The sequence below is a fragment of the Phoca vitulina genome, unplaced genomic scaffold (genome assembly GCF_004348235.1).
Source record: "Phoca vitulina isolate PV1807 unplaced genomic scaffold, GSC_HSeal_1.0 scaffold9, whole genome shotgun sequence".
Lineage (NCBI taxonomy): Eukaryota > Metazoa > Chordata > Mammalia > Carnivora > Phocidae > Phoca > Phoca vitulina.
Window position 1 is genome coordinate 34947569 of NW_022589712.1, and position 19392 is coordinate 34966960.

At 34.4% G+C, this 19392-nt stretch overlaps 1 protein-coding gene across 13 annotated transcripts in view; it reads left to right on the forward strand.

Annotated features, from left to right (window-relative positions):
* Positions 1-19392, forward strand: part of PTPRK (protein tyrosine phosphatase receptor type K) — a 554769-nt gene that overhangs the window by 126827 nt on the left and 408550 nt on the right. For all 13 annotated transcript variants that reach the window (XM_032407893.1, XM_032407895.1, XM_032407898.1 and 10 more), the window contains exon 2: positions 4304-4426. In XM_032407893.1, the coding sequence (XP_032263784.1) occupies positions 4304-4426 (123 nt within the window). The remainder of the gene's footprint in view (positions 1-4303; positions 4427-19392) is intronic.

Consider the following 19392-nt stretch of genomic DNA (forward strand, 5'->3'; position numbering starts at 1 on the left):
GATACTTAGTAATAAATTCCTTTTTTGTTCTTTTGAATTTTTTGGTGAAATGTATTGGCCTCTTTGTAATGAGTTTTGGGGATTATACCAGTAAACTTATATTATGGTTTCTGATTAGCATAGATAAAGATGATCTATTCAAAGTTAGTTTAAGTCAGTATTGCATGTGTCCTAATGTAACATATGTTAATCTTTTTGTTCTTAATGGAAGAAAGATCATTGCAAAGTTGATGATCACTTACATGAGTGAATTTGTATATCACAGCTTAATTCACAATTGGAAAAGGTTAACGTGTCCATTTTTGAAGATCATAGATAGGTGTGCTAAGGATATTGTATTTGCCAATATATTTTGTCCAAGAGTTTCTCTTTTTAAAACCTTGTTATTCCAAACTATTTAAGGAAATAAAAAGAAAAATAATCTGTGTTTTCAACTAAATGAAGCTTGTTCTTTGTATATAGTAAAGAACCATAAAAGAAAATTCTGTATGTTTCTTGCTATTGTATTCAGCCAGGAAATTAAGACTGCATAAGTGCCCTGGAGGGGAGAATGTGCAATATCCTAGTACAATATTTAAAAAAAATTTTTTTAAAAGATTTATTTATTTGTGAGAGAGAGAAAAAGAGAGAGCTGGCATGCACGTGCGGGGACACGTCAGCGGGGGGAGGGGCAGAGGAATTGGGAAAGAGAATCCTCAAGCAGATTCCCCACTGGGCAAGAAGCCAGACTCAGCGCTCCATCACAGAGCCCTGAGATCATGACCTGAGCTGAAATCAGGAGTCAGTCGGTTAACCGACTGAGCCATCCCAGCACCCCTAGTACAATATCTTTTAAAAGAATGTCCTTTACAAAATGTTCAGAGCTGTCCAGAGCCCCACTGACTTTGTATTTCTCACCAATTTTTTTAAATTTTATTTTTTAAATTTATTTTTAATTTTTTGAAACTTATTTTTCTCCAATTTAACTTTGTTCTAAATTAACCCAACACTGGTTTTTATTGAAAACTTTGACATCAGAAAGGATTTGAGTTTAGTATTCTTTCTTTCATGATTCTACAGATAGGATTTCTATTTCCATGCTCTCTCATAGAGTCTACCACCATCTGTTTAAACACTCAAGAGTCTAAATGCTGGATGTTTAGGCAATATCGTTTTGGGGTTGGGATACTAATGTTTCTTAGTACCAGTCCTTTCAGTGAGCAGCTTAGGAATGGAAAGAAAGTCAAGTAAATCCAAATTAGCTTGACTTTTATCTTCAGGTAAACAGTTTGCAAAGCCCCATAAGTGGAAGCAGACCATTGCAGTGATAGGTCTGTCCCTTAGTTGATTGATTGGTATGGAGGAATTAGCAATCTCTGAAATGGCTCTTCGGAAGTAAATTTCCTCCAGAGGTCAAGGAACTTGTGATTGCTCTTTCTCTGACATGATTTGCAGATACTCATTGTAGTCTTACTGGTGGCAAATACAACAACTGAAATGTAAGCTGTTTCCTTGCTATTTTTCATCCCCTCTACCTAACTTAGGTTCTTGACATCTTGCCTCCTTTTGTTCTGCCATCTAGCTCAGAGAAACATTAAATTCATGAGTTATATTTTTATGAATTAGAAACTTGCTAAGATGCTTCTCCTTTAAGTAGATTTTAATGCTATATATGAAGACGTCTTGAACTCAGGAACATGTGTATAGAAGACTTTGTTTATAAGACTTTCTAGTGAGCTTTAAATGGTAAACAGGGATTGTATATAATGGGATTACCTCAAGATATATTCTCGTGTTATTTGTTGTCTGTTACGTGTTATCTGTTGTAAGGTTGAACCAAACACTCTACCTCCATTTTCCTCCATTCCTCTTTAGACTCTACATGACTACTAGAGTTGTTATCACTATTATTGTTGTTGCTATTATTTTCGGCATGGTTTGAATTTTGTCCTACTCCTGGATAAAATCCTTTGATGTCTTCAATACAACTACAGAATAAAATCTAAGTATTTTATATTTAAAATCTTTCGTATTTAGTTTTATTTCTGCCTTGTCCCCTACATACTTTTCATGTTCATAACACAGAAATTTTTGAGGATATTTGAGATCCCCACAAATCTCATGTTTCTTTAGAGTTGCATGCCTTTGCTCTTGTTTTTCTCTAATTTTAGTCCTATCTCCGTTCTGGCCCAGCATTATCTTTACTCATCTTTATAGGCCTATATACATGAAGCCTTCTCTAACCAGCCCTGGTGTAGGTAGCCAGTTCATTTGTCATTTGTGTTCCTTGTGACCTTGGTCATACTGTTATTATCCCTTATAACACACTGTACTTATACATATAAACGTCTGTCTATGCCACTATGCCATTCATCAGGCCAGGAACATTTTTTAATTTCCTGTCATTTAATTCAGTATACAGTATTAGTACTTACCCTTGAAATTTAAAATGCGAAAAGTTTAAAAAAAATGTTTTATAAGAGATTTATTGATATGCCCTATGTGTTGTAAATAGATATATGGTACCTCTTAGATTAGAATTTACGATAAGCTGCAGTAGAAAAAAAATCATCTTTTAAAAATTTTATCAATCAAGTCAAGTGGACCAGTAACTATTTCCAAAACTCCTGACTGATCTGGCAGTGATGTGCAACAACAAATAGTAGGGGTTGACCACCTTCTTTTGTACAGATACTTCCAGTGGTTATAGCTAATCAGAATCCTGGAGTCTAAAATTAACAATGGCTATGAAGGGCAGCAATTAAGGTCATTTGTCTTCCAAATGAGCCAATGTAGGTTCCATTGGTAGTTTAAATTTATATACAGAGACCACTCACACTATTATAAGGGGCAATGGGGGCCCTGAAGGCATGGGTTACAAAGCAGTAAGTCATATTGGGTTTGTGATAGCAAATTATATTTTGAGAAAAACTTTCCCCTTGCTATATGAAGATGCATTTCCTAGCAACCTTTTTTTCATTGATTAATTTTAAATTAAGATGTACATCATTTTCCATGAAAGCATTTATAAAGAGGCTATTTTAGGATATTTAAAAGACATTATTAAGCTTTCAGGCTGCTAAGTTTGATTATTTTAAAGGATTGATGTAGTCATAAGAATGAGTCAAGGATGCCCATATACATATTCTGCTTTCGAAAATGGTTATTAGGGCTGTAATGTCATCTGAACATCTCTGATCTTGCCTTCTTTGCTTATCTCTGTCACTGACGAAGAATGCAATTTTTATTCATATATAAGCTGCCAAACTTTTGTTAAAAAAAAATGAATTCCTTGTTTACAGAGACAGATTTATAGGCCAGAAGTTTACCACTCCATAGTTTGCTGTTTGGTCAGATAATTCACTGAATTTCTTCACAAAGATCCCCATGGAAACTAAACAAATAACTTACTTGAAAGGAGACAGGTTATTGGTTTTTCTCATTAAACCCGCTGCTGAATTTTCATTAGTTCTAATCCATTTTCTTTCAAGATTACACATACAGGCCTGTTCTTATTTTCATGAACTGAATAAACTAAGTATGTTGAGTTTTGTGTTCCTGGATATGTAGGTTGAGAAGCAAAAGTAATCATTCTACTTCTGCCATAAAGTTACCCCTGGAAAAAAAACCAAGAAAAATGACTGATATAAAGGGGAAAGGCTACCTCCATTTATTTAAAAAAAAAAAAAAGTTATTAAATAAAGTGGAAGTGGTGAGAGTGATTATAGGCTAATCTGATCAGTTTTACGTTTTAGTTTTTTCCCTCCTTTTAAGTCATAAGTGTGTATGAAAGTAATCTAAAGTATGGAAGAATATATCACTGACCTCAAACACTTTTAGACCCTATAAAGCTTTATATGTTTCATTTGCTATTTCAAATGTTCTTTCAAAGTGTTCTTTTCAAGAAAGGAATTTGGTAAGATTTAAATACTAACTTCACCTTTTTGAACTTGCATTATGAAAAAAACAATTTTTACTCTTTCCCTTCTCCACACTGAAGTTACTAAAATCTATTTAGATTTTAGATGGTATGTGTATTTCAGGAAAGCTTCACTCTACAAGTATCTTTCACTGTTTTTAATCTTTCAAAATCTGTGCCTCAGCCTTCCTTCTGAGGCTCAAACTGGTTTCTTACTCGAACAGAAACTACTGATAGAAATTCATTTTATGTGAAAATTTAACGAGAACAGTAAAAAACAGGAGTACCAATTATTATTAAGAGTGCCGATTACATATTCAATATAATCTTTCCTTTTCCAGCACAATTCTCAATTTTAGCAAATCTGTGTAGAATGTAACAATAATCTTTCTCTTCTTCTTTTAGGTGGCTGTACTTTTGATGATGGTCCAGGGGCCTGTGATTACCACCAGGATCTATATGATGACCTCGAATGGGTACATGTTAGTGCCCAAGAACCTCATTATCTGCCACCTGAGATGCCTCAAGGTGAGTCATTCTGTTTACCCAGTGTTGGGGGAATGGCTTTGGAATATGTATCATTTTCTTACTTTAGGTGTAACACAATCATTTGTTATAGTAAACTACTGTGGGCAAGCTACTTGACCACATCTAAAAGCCTTATTGTTGTCTTTGCCTTTCCCTCAGTAACTTTTCAATAATCCTGTATTCTTCAAGAATGCTCACTATGTTTTTGTTATCTTTGACTGGAAAAATATAAGTATTTGTGGGTTTTTTTTTTATTTTTAAGAATTTTATTTATTTATTTGAGACAGAGAGAGAGCATGAGCAGGGGAGAGAGGCAGAGGCAGAGGGAGGAACAGGCTCCCCGCTGAGCAGGGAGCCTGACGTGGGGCTCAATCCCTGGACCCCCGAGATCAGGACCTGAGCCAAAGGCAGACGCCCAACTGACTGAGATACCCAGGTGCATCTGGTTTTTTTTTTTTTTCTTCCTATTTAATAAAAACGCAAAATGGAAACAAAAGCAAAAAAAAAAAAAAAAAACCCATAAAAGCATAACAAAATCATTTTAAAATAATCTAAAATGTAAAATCAGCTTCCTCAGTGCCTATTCAGTTAAATGACGTGGGTTTAGTCCGATCAGACTGAAAGGAAAGATTTATATTCCGTGATGGGGAGAAGCCTTATCTCATTGTTGCTCTGCTCTCAAGCATGCAAGTGGCTCTGAGAAGAGGCAGCCTGGAGACAAAATTGTCAAAGGGAGAAGGAGGTCTTTTCTGGGTAAATTTTAGGTAAACAGCGCTGAGCCCTGTTCATTCTTTATCTAGACCTTGATATATCCTTTGATTTCTGGTTTTGTGATATAATACATCTTCTTACTGGTTAAGCCACTTTGAGTTGTGTTTTCTCTTACTTGTGAAAGACACATTAACATACAGTAGCAATATAGACATACCATTTTATAATGCTATCATTTATTAGTACTAGACTACAGACTAAATATAAGTGCCTTCAGTTCTACATATTAGTTTGGGACTAATTCCAAACCCTGTATGTATGTATGTGTATATATACATACATATAGATATATATAGATCTCCTGTGTGTGTGTGTGTGTGTGTGTGTGTGTGTGTTTAACAATAACTTATTGTAAAAATTGAAAATGTCAACAGGAATACTAAAATATAATATTAAAAAGCATGAACTATTTTACTTCCAATATTTAGAAATAAATACAGCTTATAACTATATATTACATATAGTCATGTATATATAATGATATACAATATAATATTTAACAACATAATATATTAATATGCCATGTAGTAATACATAATCATTATGTAATTATTATATATAGTCATATGTAATTGATAAGCTGATTACCTATTGCTAATAATTTAAGTTTTAATTTGTTTTCAGTACTTTTATTATGATATTTTAAAAATACTTTATAATTAATATTCTACAAATTCAGAAAGACCTTCCTGTAATGAGTGAATTTTAGAAATGACAATTTTAGACTAGCCTTTGGAGATGAAAATGTCAATTCACGTGAACCAAGGAAGAAATAGCATTTCTGAATTTACTAACTTATCTGATACATAGAGCCAAAAAGCTTCTGAATTTACTAACTAATCTGATATATAGAGCCAAAAAGCTTAAAACCTCAACAATAAGCAACAGTGCACCATTAGTACACAAAATAAACAAAACCAAACCTAAAAATTACATTTCCAAATTATGATCTGGAAAAGAATAAAGTAACTATATTCTTTGACAAGTTCTTTTTGGTCCACCTTGTAATGTGTGTTTTGAGAGTAAGGTGAATTAAATCTGCTTTCTGTTTTAAATTGTTACCTTCCATGGCTGAGTAGGCAAATGGTTATCTTTGAAGCTGAACTGAGCCGTATTTTCTTGCCAGAGGAATAAATTGGTACTAGGTGGCTGACGCCCTTTGCTTCTTATGTTTGCCCCCTGTGTTGCCAACAGACCCATTTAGTTTTGTGCATAGGTTTGTATTTCTCTTTCAAAGGTACATAACCTTATTTTCTGCATACATTTTAATTGAAGAAACTCCTATAATATTTCACCTGAGCTTTCTCTGTGGTATATTTAGAATTTTTTTTTTTTATATATAAAATTAAAAGGGGTGGGCTGGGATGCACACATTTTGACTGTTTGTCATCAGAGAATAATCAGAAAGATGTTGATTTATGGAAATGTTACCATTGTTAATTACCATTGAAGATGGATAATGAATAGCTGAAGAGATACTGCTCAGATGACCTTGTTGGCTCACCTCTGATGAACAGCTTAATCGGTGGTTACAGTACAGGATGATATGCACAGAAAATGAAAGTGTTCGAAATTCAGCCACATCTTCCAATTAATAGGACATGATGTAATTAATCATGCAGAGGAAGGAAAAGGTCATGGCTACTTTAGTTTTGCCAAATGTGACTTGTATTTGGTCTTTAGGGAAAGTGAAAGAAAGCACCCTTGTATATCTTCTTTTATTGTTCTCTTTTTACAGTAGATACCATTTTTTTTCCATTTTCCTTCTGATATTTCTTTAAAATGCTTCTGATATTTCTTTAAAACATTGTTCATGAGTTATAACAAAAAGGAGACATTTATATTTATCCTGTTTACATTTTATGAATGATCCATTTATTTTCAAATAGTCAGGCATGCTTACTTGTTTCATTTATAAAACCAACCAGCCAATCAACCAACCAACCAGAACCCTCAAACCTTTGGCAACCCTAAAGTAAGAAGGCTAGGTCTCAAATGTAAACTTGTTATTGATCTATTGAACTCTCTAGACAGGACTTGTACATTGTTAATTGCCTTCTATTTATTGACCATTTTGGACTGGAAATATAGAAGGGAAGAAGACAGATAGGGTGGACAAATAGACTAGGATAGTAGAAGAATGCAGATGGGTAGAAAACAAGAGGAAGGAAGAAAATTATTTCTTGAAGATATATTGCTGTCAATAATTGTTTAAAATGCTCTTCAGCATTTCCTAACCCCCACACTCCCTTTGTCAAGTGACAATGATGGTGACTGAAAGGCCTGCTAGGTGCATTAAAAATAGCATGCAAAAGAATTAATTTAGGCCATTTAGTATTAGGATAATGGCCAAAAATCATAGGAAAATAGGAGCACCTCCCCAACTCAGTCACTAAGGATATGTGAACTAAAATCACAATGAGAAACAACTACACACTCAGCAGAAAGATGAAAATCAAAATTTCAGGTTTTGTAAGAGTATAGAGCAAGTAAAACTCTCAGACACTACTGGTCGGACTATAAATCCTTACAAGCACTTTGTATAACCTAATGACCCAGTAAATCCATTCTTGGGTATAAACCCCTTAGAACTGAGTACATATGTTCTCCAAATGACATGTGCAGGAATGCACCAGTGCTCATAATAGGCTCGAACTGAAAACAGTGCAAGGATATCTGTTAACAGTGCAGTGGATAAATTTGCATTTATGGTGGTGCATTCATATAAGGGAATAGTACACAACAATGTACACGAATGATCTATTGCCATATGTGATGTGGATGAATTTCACAAACATCACCTTGAGGGAAAGAAAGTGGACATAAAAGAATATGTACCCTATTTCATTTACGTAAATTTCAAAGCCAGGTAAAACTGTTGGTGATGTTAGAAGTCAGGGTATTGCTTGCAGGAGGGGCTGCCAGGGATGAGAGATCATTAGTGCTTGGAAGATAGCCTGGAGGGCTTCTGGTTGTGTAGTACTGTATTTCCTGTCTGGATGGTGTTTTCATGGGTGTGCCTGAACTGAGAAATCACTGAGCTATATCATTGTGCGCTTGGTACTTTTCTCTCTATATATATCTTATTTATTAATGAAAAGTGGCAGAAAATAAAGCAAAATAAAGCCAGTGCTCACAGAGATGCTATGGGAAAACTAAACAAATAATAAAAAATGTTACCGATTAAAATAAAAGATGTATCATAGGCCATCTCAAATGGACTCAAACTTCCATCATTCTGGATCCATGCCCCGACATTCAAAAATACTATGGTCTCTGAGCATCTCTGAGCCTTTGTATGTTCTCTTCCCTTTGCTTAGACAATTCTCTGTCCACTTATCCACTCACAAACTCTTACACATTCTTACTGTGTCTATTCAAGTTCCATCTATGTTAGAAAGATTTTTCTGATGGGCTTGGAACTCTCATATTTCTTCTGTCCTCATTTCTGAATGTTTTCCACTGTAGTTTGTACATATTTCAATTGAGCTGTTATAGTATCATTGTATATGTCATTCTCTCCTCTAAACTCTAAGTTCTTCATGAGCATAAGCTGTATTTTTCTTCTTCGATTTCCCAAGACACTATTTCATTTTATTTAGGCAAAAATGTCAACTTATATAATTTTTTTTTTTAAATACTTTGGTCAAGGATGAAACAAAAAAGGTTTTTCTTTCTCTTGCTAAAAATTTAATTGAATAGAACAAATACCCCATTTCTGGAACATTATATTCAGTTCAGATTTTAACACATAATTATTAATATTTGGCTTTTGCCTTTATAAATGATTTTACTTATTTATTTCAAATATAATTTTAAATGTTGTTAATACTACCAAGAAGGAACTCCCTTTAGGTTTTCTCTCTCTCTCTTTTGTCTTTTGCAAGTCAAATTAATCTCAATCTAATATGGAACTAGAAATTATTCTTTGATCTCAAATACATTTGTGTCTGTGACCTTGTTTGTCAGATATTCTTTTATGCTTATGACCTCATGAAACAAACTCATTTGACCATTTTACTATACGTTCTGTCCTAGATCTGAGATTGGGGATCATGATTGAGATCTCAATACATTTGTCATGTACTATAATTATAACTGTTTTTTTTATTTAACAGCTTTTTGTAAAATGACTAATTGAATTTTAGTTTAGAGTCTCTAGAGTACCCATTTGATAGTATTTAAAATTATGACTACATTGTATTCCACCTTCAGGCTGGTACTTTTCACTAATAATAATGTAAATCACTCTACAGACTTCCTTTCATAAAATGCATACATGCTATGTATACAGTAAAAGATAAAGCCCTCTGTCATTAAATTAATCTGAAGATTGAAGTAAGAAACCGTTCCTCCTTTGTTATAAAACCTAGTGAGGTTTTGTATTCAATAGTTAAGAACCTACTAGATCTCAATTCTGGTCCTCGTCAAGCCCCCAAACTAAAACATAGAGAACAAATAACATTACATAGAGAAGGATGAGGAATGAACAATGCTGTTAAGAAACGTATCTTTATATTAATTTATTACATCTAGAACTGTGTATCCTTTTTTTTTTTTTTTTTCATCTCAGAGTTTAAACATGAATTATTAGCCGGGTTGTTAAAATAAAGGTTGCCTTCTTCAAATATTTATTTGGAGGGACTAAGTGTGTTTGTGTATTCAGTAGGGAGTGTGCATGGGACACATGATTTTGTGCCTGGCTTTCTTCTGATAGTGTGATGTTTAAAAGTCAAATAAAACATTGGGTTCCACAGTTTGATTCATACGATAACATTTTATAGGTTATACAATTCCAGCTAAGTTTTCTATGCTAAGATGATAGTGTCTTCATTTTATTTATTTATTTTATTTTATTATTTTAAAATATTTTATTTATTTATTTGAGAGAGAGAGAGAGAGAGAGCACGAGCAGGGGAGAGGGGCAGAGGAAGAGGGAGAAGCAGGTTCCCAGCTGAGCAGGGAGCCCTATATGGGGCTTGATCCCAGGACCCTGAGATCATGACCTGAGCTAAAGGCAGACACTTAACTGACTGAGCCACCCAGGCACCCCGATAGTGTCTTGGTTTTATAAGAATATAATTTACTAAACAGTGTTATTATGTATGCAGTATATCACATTTTGATATACCTCAGGAGAAATTTCAAGGGAGTTTTTGCATTGACTTACCATTTCTAACCTATAAGTCTGTCTCTCTGGGAACCTTAATCACTCATTAAAATGAGTGGATTACCTTGCCTAATCTTTTCATTACTCTATTATGGACAATTGATAATAAGACACATGTTTCTACGAAGGTCCATAGCCGCCAAAAATCTCATACATCTGAATGAACAGAATTATTTGACAGCAAATTTACCAGAGTCAAAACATGGCAGAGATGGTAGAATAAAGCGGTATATAGTGTTGGTAAATAGAGATACTAAGTTTCAGTATTGTGGCTGGTTTTGTTTGTGTTAGAGGATAGAGCAAATCAGGCCAAAATGTTGGTTTATTTTTTTGTAGTCTAGTTATCATTGTCTATTAATATGACTAAAGATAACGTGTGTGTGTGTGTGTGTGTGTGTGTGTGTGTGTGTGTGTACCTATACAGTTGTCTTAAGGAGAATTGAGAGATGGGTGGTAGACAAAGGACAGGGAGACGAGGAGAGAGAGGGGAAGAGTAAGAGAATAGCTTCACATCAGTTCATTAACACAGATGGGAAAACTTCTAAGTAGTGGATGTAGGCATTAGATTCTAAGAAGGTGACAGAGCCTGAAAACTTTACAAGTTTTAAACTGTAAGGCCATGCATCATTCAATGATTTTGAGGTTTTCTTTTAAATAATAGAATTCTTTTTATGAAAATAATATTTCCCAATACTCACGTATGTAAAATCAGCCACAGGGAGCTAATGGTCCTAGAACCTGTTGCTTTGTACTCCCTACATCCCTACCCCTACCCCCTTTTTCTCCACTACCCCAGCTCCATCCAGATAGCTTCTGTGAAAACACAGAGATAGAAGTCTCCAAGGGACACTTTGAAAACAATGGTTTGGTGCACATTCAACATGAAATGTGCAGAGATGAAGGTACTTACTACCATTAGCTACGGCTTATTGGTGGCTTACTGGGTTTTACTATACCAGGGACATGATATATTTTCTTAATCCTCACATGAGCCCTACAAATTAGTGACATTTTAGAGATTAGTAGAGTGCATAACTTGCTTAAAGCCCCCCCCCCCCCCCCCCCGGGTGGGATTTGAAATTAGGTTCATCTGTCTAATATCAAAATTACTCTTGCCACAGTATCATCCTGTTTTGTAATTGTAGTGTAGCTGACACGTTTCCTTGAGTTGCTCATGGACAGTTAAATCCACTCTATGATGGGGTATTGGTTTTGATTTTTTACTATTTAATTTAAAATACCATTTCCAAAATTTAAAAGCTGTAAATGATTCTCTCTTAATCTTTGCATGAAATGGACTCTGAGACTTGTTCAGAATTGTGGCTGAGCTTTAGGGTTTCCTACATGAGACTCTTAACCCGTAGGGAGATACTTTGTCCTCTCTTTGATTTACCTGTATGTTATTTTTAGTTAGTTGATGAACACTTGCTGCGTATCTGTCTAAGCAGACCTTTGGAAACACATTTATTATCTGCTGTGTCATTAGAGCACATATGGCAGAAGAAAAATTCATGGACTACAGGAATCAGACTAAAGTTTAGGGTTTGAAAATAATTTTAAGACTTTGTTTGCAGTGGGGTATTTTAGGACTAGAATTATGGGCTTATTTCAGTGTGTTTTTCCAAACCATGTTATCATGTATCTGTTGGTGCTTTTGCCCTCAGCACAGAGAAGATAGTTTACCACATTTGAGTTGCTTATTAAAAACAGTGGGAGTTGGAGGCAGTTCAGGGTCAGAGAGAGAAAGGTGGTAATGGACTTCATGAAGGGTGAAACGTTTCTTGAAGGCTGGTTTTTAATGTAAGGACTATTACCCTTGTGGACATAAATGCAGCATGAAGAATGTCTAAATTACTGTGGACAGAAATGGCATGCTGAGACAGGAATATTTTCCTGATATTTCAGGTACATAATGTATCTAAGTTAGATAGGTCCCAATATATCTCAGTGGAAAAAAACAGGCTAGTATTAAAAAAAAAAAAAAAGAAAGAAAAGAAAGAAAAAAATAAATGCTGGTGTCAGGGCTAGAGAACTTGCAGCCTCTTAAATGAATTAGGATAAGAATACAGAGTAATTTCAAAGACTATACAGGTACCTTTAAGGTGTACCTTAAAATCAATACATAGTCGAAAGAAACAAAATTACTTTTCCTTGGGGGGAGTGTGATCGAAAGTGTCATGATGACCTTATACTTTTCCTCTCCAGAAGCTACCTTACCTCATGGTGGCTAAGAAATTCTCTTAGTCTCAGATTAAAGGCTTATTATCTTTCAAACACAAGAAGAATGCCAAAAAAGAAAAATATACAAAAAACCAAAAGATAAGTGATTAAATTAGAGATTATTTAAAAAAATATGTGATGTTGCTTATCTTATAGTTGATATTGTAAAAAATGTAGAGCTGTGCTTATGGACTTGTCATTACATAAAAAGATGCTTTTTAAATCTTGGAAGGTTGTCAGTTTTCACATCTAATTTCTGCGGAGAGTACCACGGTATGTTGTACAGACATCTTCCCCCTCCCTCGAGGAGCAAGTTATTGATTGGGAAATATCTCTCAACAAAAAATGAATGTTTTCTATACTTGGAGTGCATGACAACTTATAAATGCCAACAGCGTCATGAACTCTTCACCTAGAGACATAGATTAGAGAGAGAGAGGCCAACGTACTTCTTGCGGTTGATGAGAATAAAATTAAATAGAACAGTTCTACAAATTTCATTTCATATATTTCTGTACCTTCTCCTTTACCCCTGATGTTAGATAGTTGGTGAATTAAGTAGGAAAGTGGTATGTCCATTTGGCTATTCAAAAGTTACGTTTTGAGTGTATGATTTTTATCCAAGCCAGGTTAGATGCTTTCCTGATCACTTTTATCTAATCTCAGGCATTTTTTTAAATCGGCATTTCACTTAATTTTTATTTATTTTGTTTTATTTTATTTTATTTACTTTTTATTTTTTTTTTAAGATTTTATTTATTTGAGAGAGAGAGAGAGTGAGCTGGGGGTGGGGGTTGTGGAAAGGCAGAGGGAAAAACAGATTCCCCACTGAACTGGGAGCCCCACGTGGGGCTCTATCCCAGGACCCTGAGATCATGACCTGAGCCAAAGGCAGATGCTCAACTGACTGAGCCACCAATAAAAATTCACTTAATTTTTATAAAAGCCCTTTGAGGTATGTATTAACCTCACTCTATAGATGAAGGAAATGAGGTTCAGAGAGGTGAAGTAAATTGCCGGAGGTTTCATGCCTTGGAAAAGTCAAGGTTAGGAATCCAAGTATGTAGAAACAAAGGAGGAAAAGATCCAACTTTTGAAGTCTATATAAACAAGTATAAGTAGAGATCCTTCTTTAGAGACTGCAGTCAGCTGCAGGGCTGACTTGGAAGTATGGTCAAAGTTTATCTCTTATGCTTTCCCCAGCTCCAAGTAATGAAGAGCCCCAACTTAAAATATCTCTAAACAATAAGGAAAGGTGCTTTCACATAACAAAAGGTCCAGGATTGGCTTTGTTGGATTTGTCTATCTGCTCCTCCATTTTGATAGGTCATCTTTTTACTTCAGGCTAGCTCCCCTCATGGGTGTCAGATCTGCAACTATTTTAGGTATTAACTTCAGAAATGAAGAAAAACAGGTTGTCTCTTCATTATGTCTGTTTTTTTGATAAACATAAAGAACTTTTCTGAGGTGCCCATCAATAGATTTATCTTTTTGTCTAATTGGTCAAAATTATGTCACATATCCATGCCTGGGACAATAAGGCATGATTGGCTTATACTTCCAGACCCATCCTCCTCCCCCAGTTGGAGATGAGGCTGAAGTCAGTGCCAACTTCCCCTGAGGCACATGGCTGGCCAGATTGTAATGGGATAAGAACGGGGTGGATATTACATAGGTAAACAATAGCGCCTGAACAGAACTATTCAATGTAGATACAGTAAGATGGATATGTAGGTAGTAGAATTTTGAAGCTGTGGAATTTAGAAGAGTGGTTGAATAAAGCATTTATTAGAGCAGCATGACATTTTCTAACGCGTTGTCAGCCTAGTGTCGGTTTTTCCTTGATTTCAAAGCATTTACTGGATCTGTAACTTGAGAAGTGGGAAATTTTCATGCCCTCAGTAAATTTATTTTAGCTTTCTCACGTGCAAATGTTACTATTGAGAGTTTTTTTTAATTGTCTCCTGTTTTGCCCTTGACTTTTATGACGTAGAAGAAATAAGGTAATATACTTTATAAAAAACTCAAAACCTAAAAATGAGTCAAGTGTTACATACACTGGATGAATGCATGCTAAAGATATATTTAATTTATTAATGAGGGAACCAGCAGTATAGTATAACTGGTTCAAAAGGCTATAGAAACAAGGGAAGCATTTATAATTCACTGAAAGAAAGAATGCTAGGATAAGACTCCTAGTTTTATACTAAATAGATTAATGTCCAACAGGGCAATAAATCTGAAACCCTGAAGGTTATCTTTACTATAAACAGAAGTCTTTGCTTCTCTACTAGATAAGTATCATTTGTATTACTATGAACTTTCTACAAATTAACATCTCTTACAGATTTATAAATTATCTTAATCAATAGTGAATAGTAGACTCAGACAAAGGTACGTGCTCTTAGAGTGAAGGATAAGCAGTTATTTTTTTGCCTACTTCCAAGGTTTGTACTTTTTCTCCCTCTCTTTTCCTCTTATGATCATAAATACTCTCCAATGATAAATTCTTGTGAAAAAGAACAACAGAAAAGATGATTTTTCTTTCCTTTCTTCTCCTCCTCCTCCGCTTCCTCTTCCTCCTCCTCCTTCCTCTTCCTCTTCCTTTTTTGGTGGATTCATTTACATAGGTACAACAAGAAGTGTTTATTAACAAATATAATTTTTTTTTTTTTTTAAAGATTTTATTTATTTATTTGAGAGAGACTGAGAGAGAGAGCACATGAGAGGGGGGAGGGTCAGGAGGGTCAGAGGGAGAAGCAGACTCCCTGCCGAGCAGGGAGCCCGATGCGGGACTCGATCCAGGGACTCCAGGATCATGACCTGAGCCGAAGGCAGTCGCTTAACCAACTGAGCCACCCAGGCGCCCAACAAATATAAATTTTGTAGTAAGATCAAAATATCTAATATCTAGTGCCATGGAATGTTAAATGACCAGTTGAGGCAGAAAATTAACTTCTGTTTGGGGATGTTATTAGAAATCTAGGATTGTATTTTTAATAACTTTTGTCACTTGGAAGTTTTTAAAAAATTGCCCTTATTTACTCTTCTATCCAGAAACTAAGAAACCAAACTCAAATTATTCATCTCCACTAGGTATCACCTGAAGTACCTGTAAATGTGGATGAATTTCTATCTATGTCTCTCAAATCAGCTGGGATTCCTAGCCTGTCAGAAATTGATCTTTTTTTCAAGCAGAGAACCCATAAACTTAGACCAAGTAATACACCTGATTACTGGGAAGGTTTTGTTAGGCGTTGGTTCCACATATTGTCACTTTGGGGGGCTTATTATGTATGTTTTAATAAACATTATTCTTAAATATAACAGCCCATAAACTTTAAACATTTTGGTTACACAGTCGATTTGTCAGACTACATTCCAGTAAAAAGGAAGAGCCTATTCTTCTTGTATTTACCATGTTAATCACTTTGCCATGAAACAATAAAGAAACTTAGATAAAGAAAGTATTCCTGAATATATGAATGGTCAGTGGGAACAACATACCATATCAGGTTTTATGAAAATATGGGTTAGAGATCAAGACCATTAAAAATACGCCAATAATCTTCCAATAAGTAATTCCAGTTAGATTTCCCTCGTTGATTCATTAAGTTATGCTTAACTAATTCATTGTCTCTCAAATTTCAGGGTTATAGTCTGTTTCAGGAAGTCATTATTCCTGGAAATTCTGGCTCTGTGTCCTGGTATGGTCTGGTCAGCACTGAAGCCTTTACCCATGAGGCTAGTCCTTGAAGTGATTATAGAAGAAGCTACCTTAGTCCTTTCATTCCAATGAGGCCATTAGTTGAGGACCCAATTTCTAGAGCCTGTAGCTTTTAGCAGAGCCTTCAGGCAAAGTATGGGAAGAAAGCAGAAACCACTTGCTAGTAAGATTGAATGGCTGTGATGAATTTATTACAGTAACCAATAGTACCTGAGTGGAGAAGAGAACAGTTCTCCACCGGGGTACTGGACTTAACGATTTCATAAGGATTTGGTTGTTGTTTTGCTTGAGGGTAAGGATATATGGACAGTGAGGGTAGTAACAGATCTCAGGTTCTTCCTATAAATTGTATTTTCTTGGGCACATATTTTATTTTAATAACATTTACCTGAAGAAAATGTATAGAATGTTGAACTTTCCTGATTCGAAGCTCTTCCTATGTAACCCTTACAGTGATGTTGAGCTAGTTAAAATATGTAGAGCATACCAAACAAACTTAATGAGTTTTGATTTCCCTGGTCTTATCTGGTAAAGGACCATATCTTTATGGTTGTCCAAAGCTCTAGAGGAAGTTCCACAGTTTGTGAGAGGAGACTTCTTGACATTTTAATTTTTCTGAATTTAGGATTTTAGCAGGCAAAAGCTAAAGTTACTGCAGGAGATTGGTCACTTGACTAAGGTAGTAGCATATGTACTTGAGGACAAGGAATACTATCACTGTATTGATATTATTGATATTAATATTTATTATAAGAGTAACTGCATTAATATATTAATTGTATTAATATTTAGTATTTAAAAATAAAATAGCAGATGATAACACAGTTATAAGAAAACTTAATTTTAGAAGTAATGAAGTTGTGTTTGTTCTTAATAATCAAAACCATAATAAAATCAACATAATACACAAAAAGTTGTTCTAGAGAGATACAGAATCTCTGCTCAAACAGAAACTTAAGAATATTTTTTACAGCCTCTTATTCAGAGGAGATTGGGATTACTAAGATCAATTCATTATTTCAACAGAAAACATAATTCCAGTCTGGCATTAATGTAATATTTGGCACGAAAAGCTTTAAAAAATGTTATAAAAAAAGCCTATCAAAACTTTGTCAACTCTGACAAAAGTGTTAACACAGTTCACTGCTTCTTTTCAGCACTCATTACTTGTAAGTATTATACTCGAGGATAAATAAATTTCTCTCTGCACACTTGTTACAATTTATTACAGCCATTGAAGTTGTGCTTTTGACTATTTTTCTTCGTATTCCGAAACAATCATATTTTTTTTTCTTAAAGACAAAATAACTGCCTTTTTCCCTGGCACATAATAAGTCGTCATTAGTTATAAGCTTCTCCCACTTAATATAAAAGTCTTTTTCTGAAAATCACATATTCTGTGTGAAAGCGCTGTTAGGAGTCAATTTCTTATTATTTTAAATGGGAAAAATTGTTATGTGTGAGACTGCTAACCAAAATGCCTGACCAGTTAATTAAAAAGTAACTAAAACACAGCATACAGAATAGATTTTCAAAGTAGGTGCTAAAGTTAATGCTTAAAACATTGTTTTGTGATCCAAACAATTAATATGATCAAAATAATTAAATTTATTATATTTACTTCAAAGGGAATACATTACTGTATTTTCATTATATCTGCCACTCATAGTTACTCTGAGCTTTCCAAATACTTATATATAATTTTGATGTTTTACTAACTGTATTTGAATGTAATTCATGGTTTTTTCTTTGCATAGTTTAATTCATTTGCTATATAGAATTTTTGAGTAATAAATAAAAATATTTTCTCAGAAAAAAAATGTTGGCCAAAAATCTGTGTATTGAGAGATATCTCTATTAAGTTGGGTATTAGCCCAGAATCATTGTGTTGATAAAAATACTAACAAGGGAAACATTTTGTGGGACATACCTATGTATGGAATGCATCAATTAGAAGTTCACCAGACACCAAAGTTATTCAGTGAGAAAGGGGTAAGTTTTAAAAAAGGAAAAAGTTAATTTGAAATTCTTGATCTAATTGTTGGTAATGAACCGGCCTATTAGGATATGAATATGCTCCCTAAATTAGTAGTTACTGCAACAAATAGATAATCCTTCTCTGAAATGTTTAAGAAATAAATTCAGTATTAATTGTAGATAGAATTTTAATATTTAATTTGTCTCAGGGTTCTGTTGTTTGCTCTGTATGGGGCTCAAAAATAACTGAGTTACATAGAAAATAAAAATTTGGGGTGCCTGGGTGGCTCAGTCAGTTAAGCAACTGCCTTTGGCTCAAGTCATGATCCTAGGGTCCTGGGGTTGAGCCCTGCATCGGTCTCTCTGCTCGGTGGGGAGTCTGCTTCTCCCTCTCCCTCTGCCCCTGCTCATGTGCTCTCTCTCCCGCTCACTCTCTCTCTCAAATAAATAAATAAAATCTTTAAAAAATTAAAATAAAAGGAAAATAAAAATCTGTTTAAACTGTAAAAGACTTTTGAATGTAATCCTACTATTGATTTTGACTCATCAGTTTTGTGGCTTAAAACAATGATATCTAAAACAATGCTAAAGGATATATGCTAGTGTTAATAAAATCATATAGTTCTTGAAAATAGAATTAAGAGACTGACACTTAAAATTAAGGATAAGGTGAAACAATACCATGATTCACTTTTGTATAGTTTAGCACTGTGTTTGGCACTTGGACCTGCAATAAATAATTGGTGAATGACTCAAAATCTTTTCTTCCCCAAGAATGCTTGTTTTTACTTTGTTTTTATGTTTGAATTACTCTAAACTGAAATCCTGGAATGCTTGTCAATTTAGGTGAACTTACATGGTACTATAATATGCATACAGCTAATAATAGAGATAAAAGTGATCAGTTTCTATGTGTTTAATATAATTCAAAAGAAATATAAAATGCTCCTAAGAAGTCCAGTTAGAGCAAAAATACAGTTGAGAATATAAAAAGCAAATACTTTCCCTAGCTTTTTGACTACAAGAGAAGTAACCAGTCATGAATGAGTATGTCACATGACAAGGTATGTTTATGTTAAGAACACTGCCATCAACACAGAA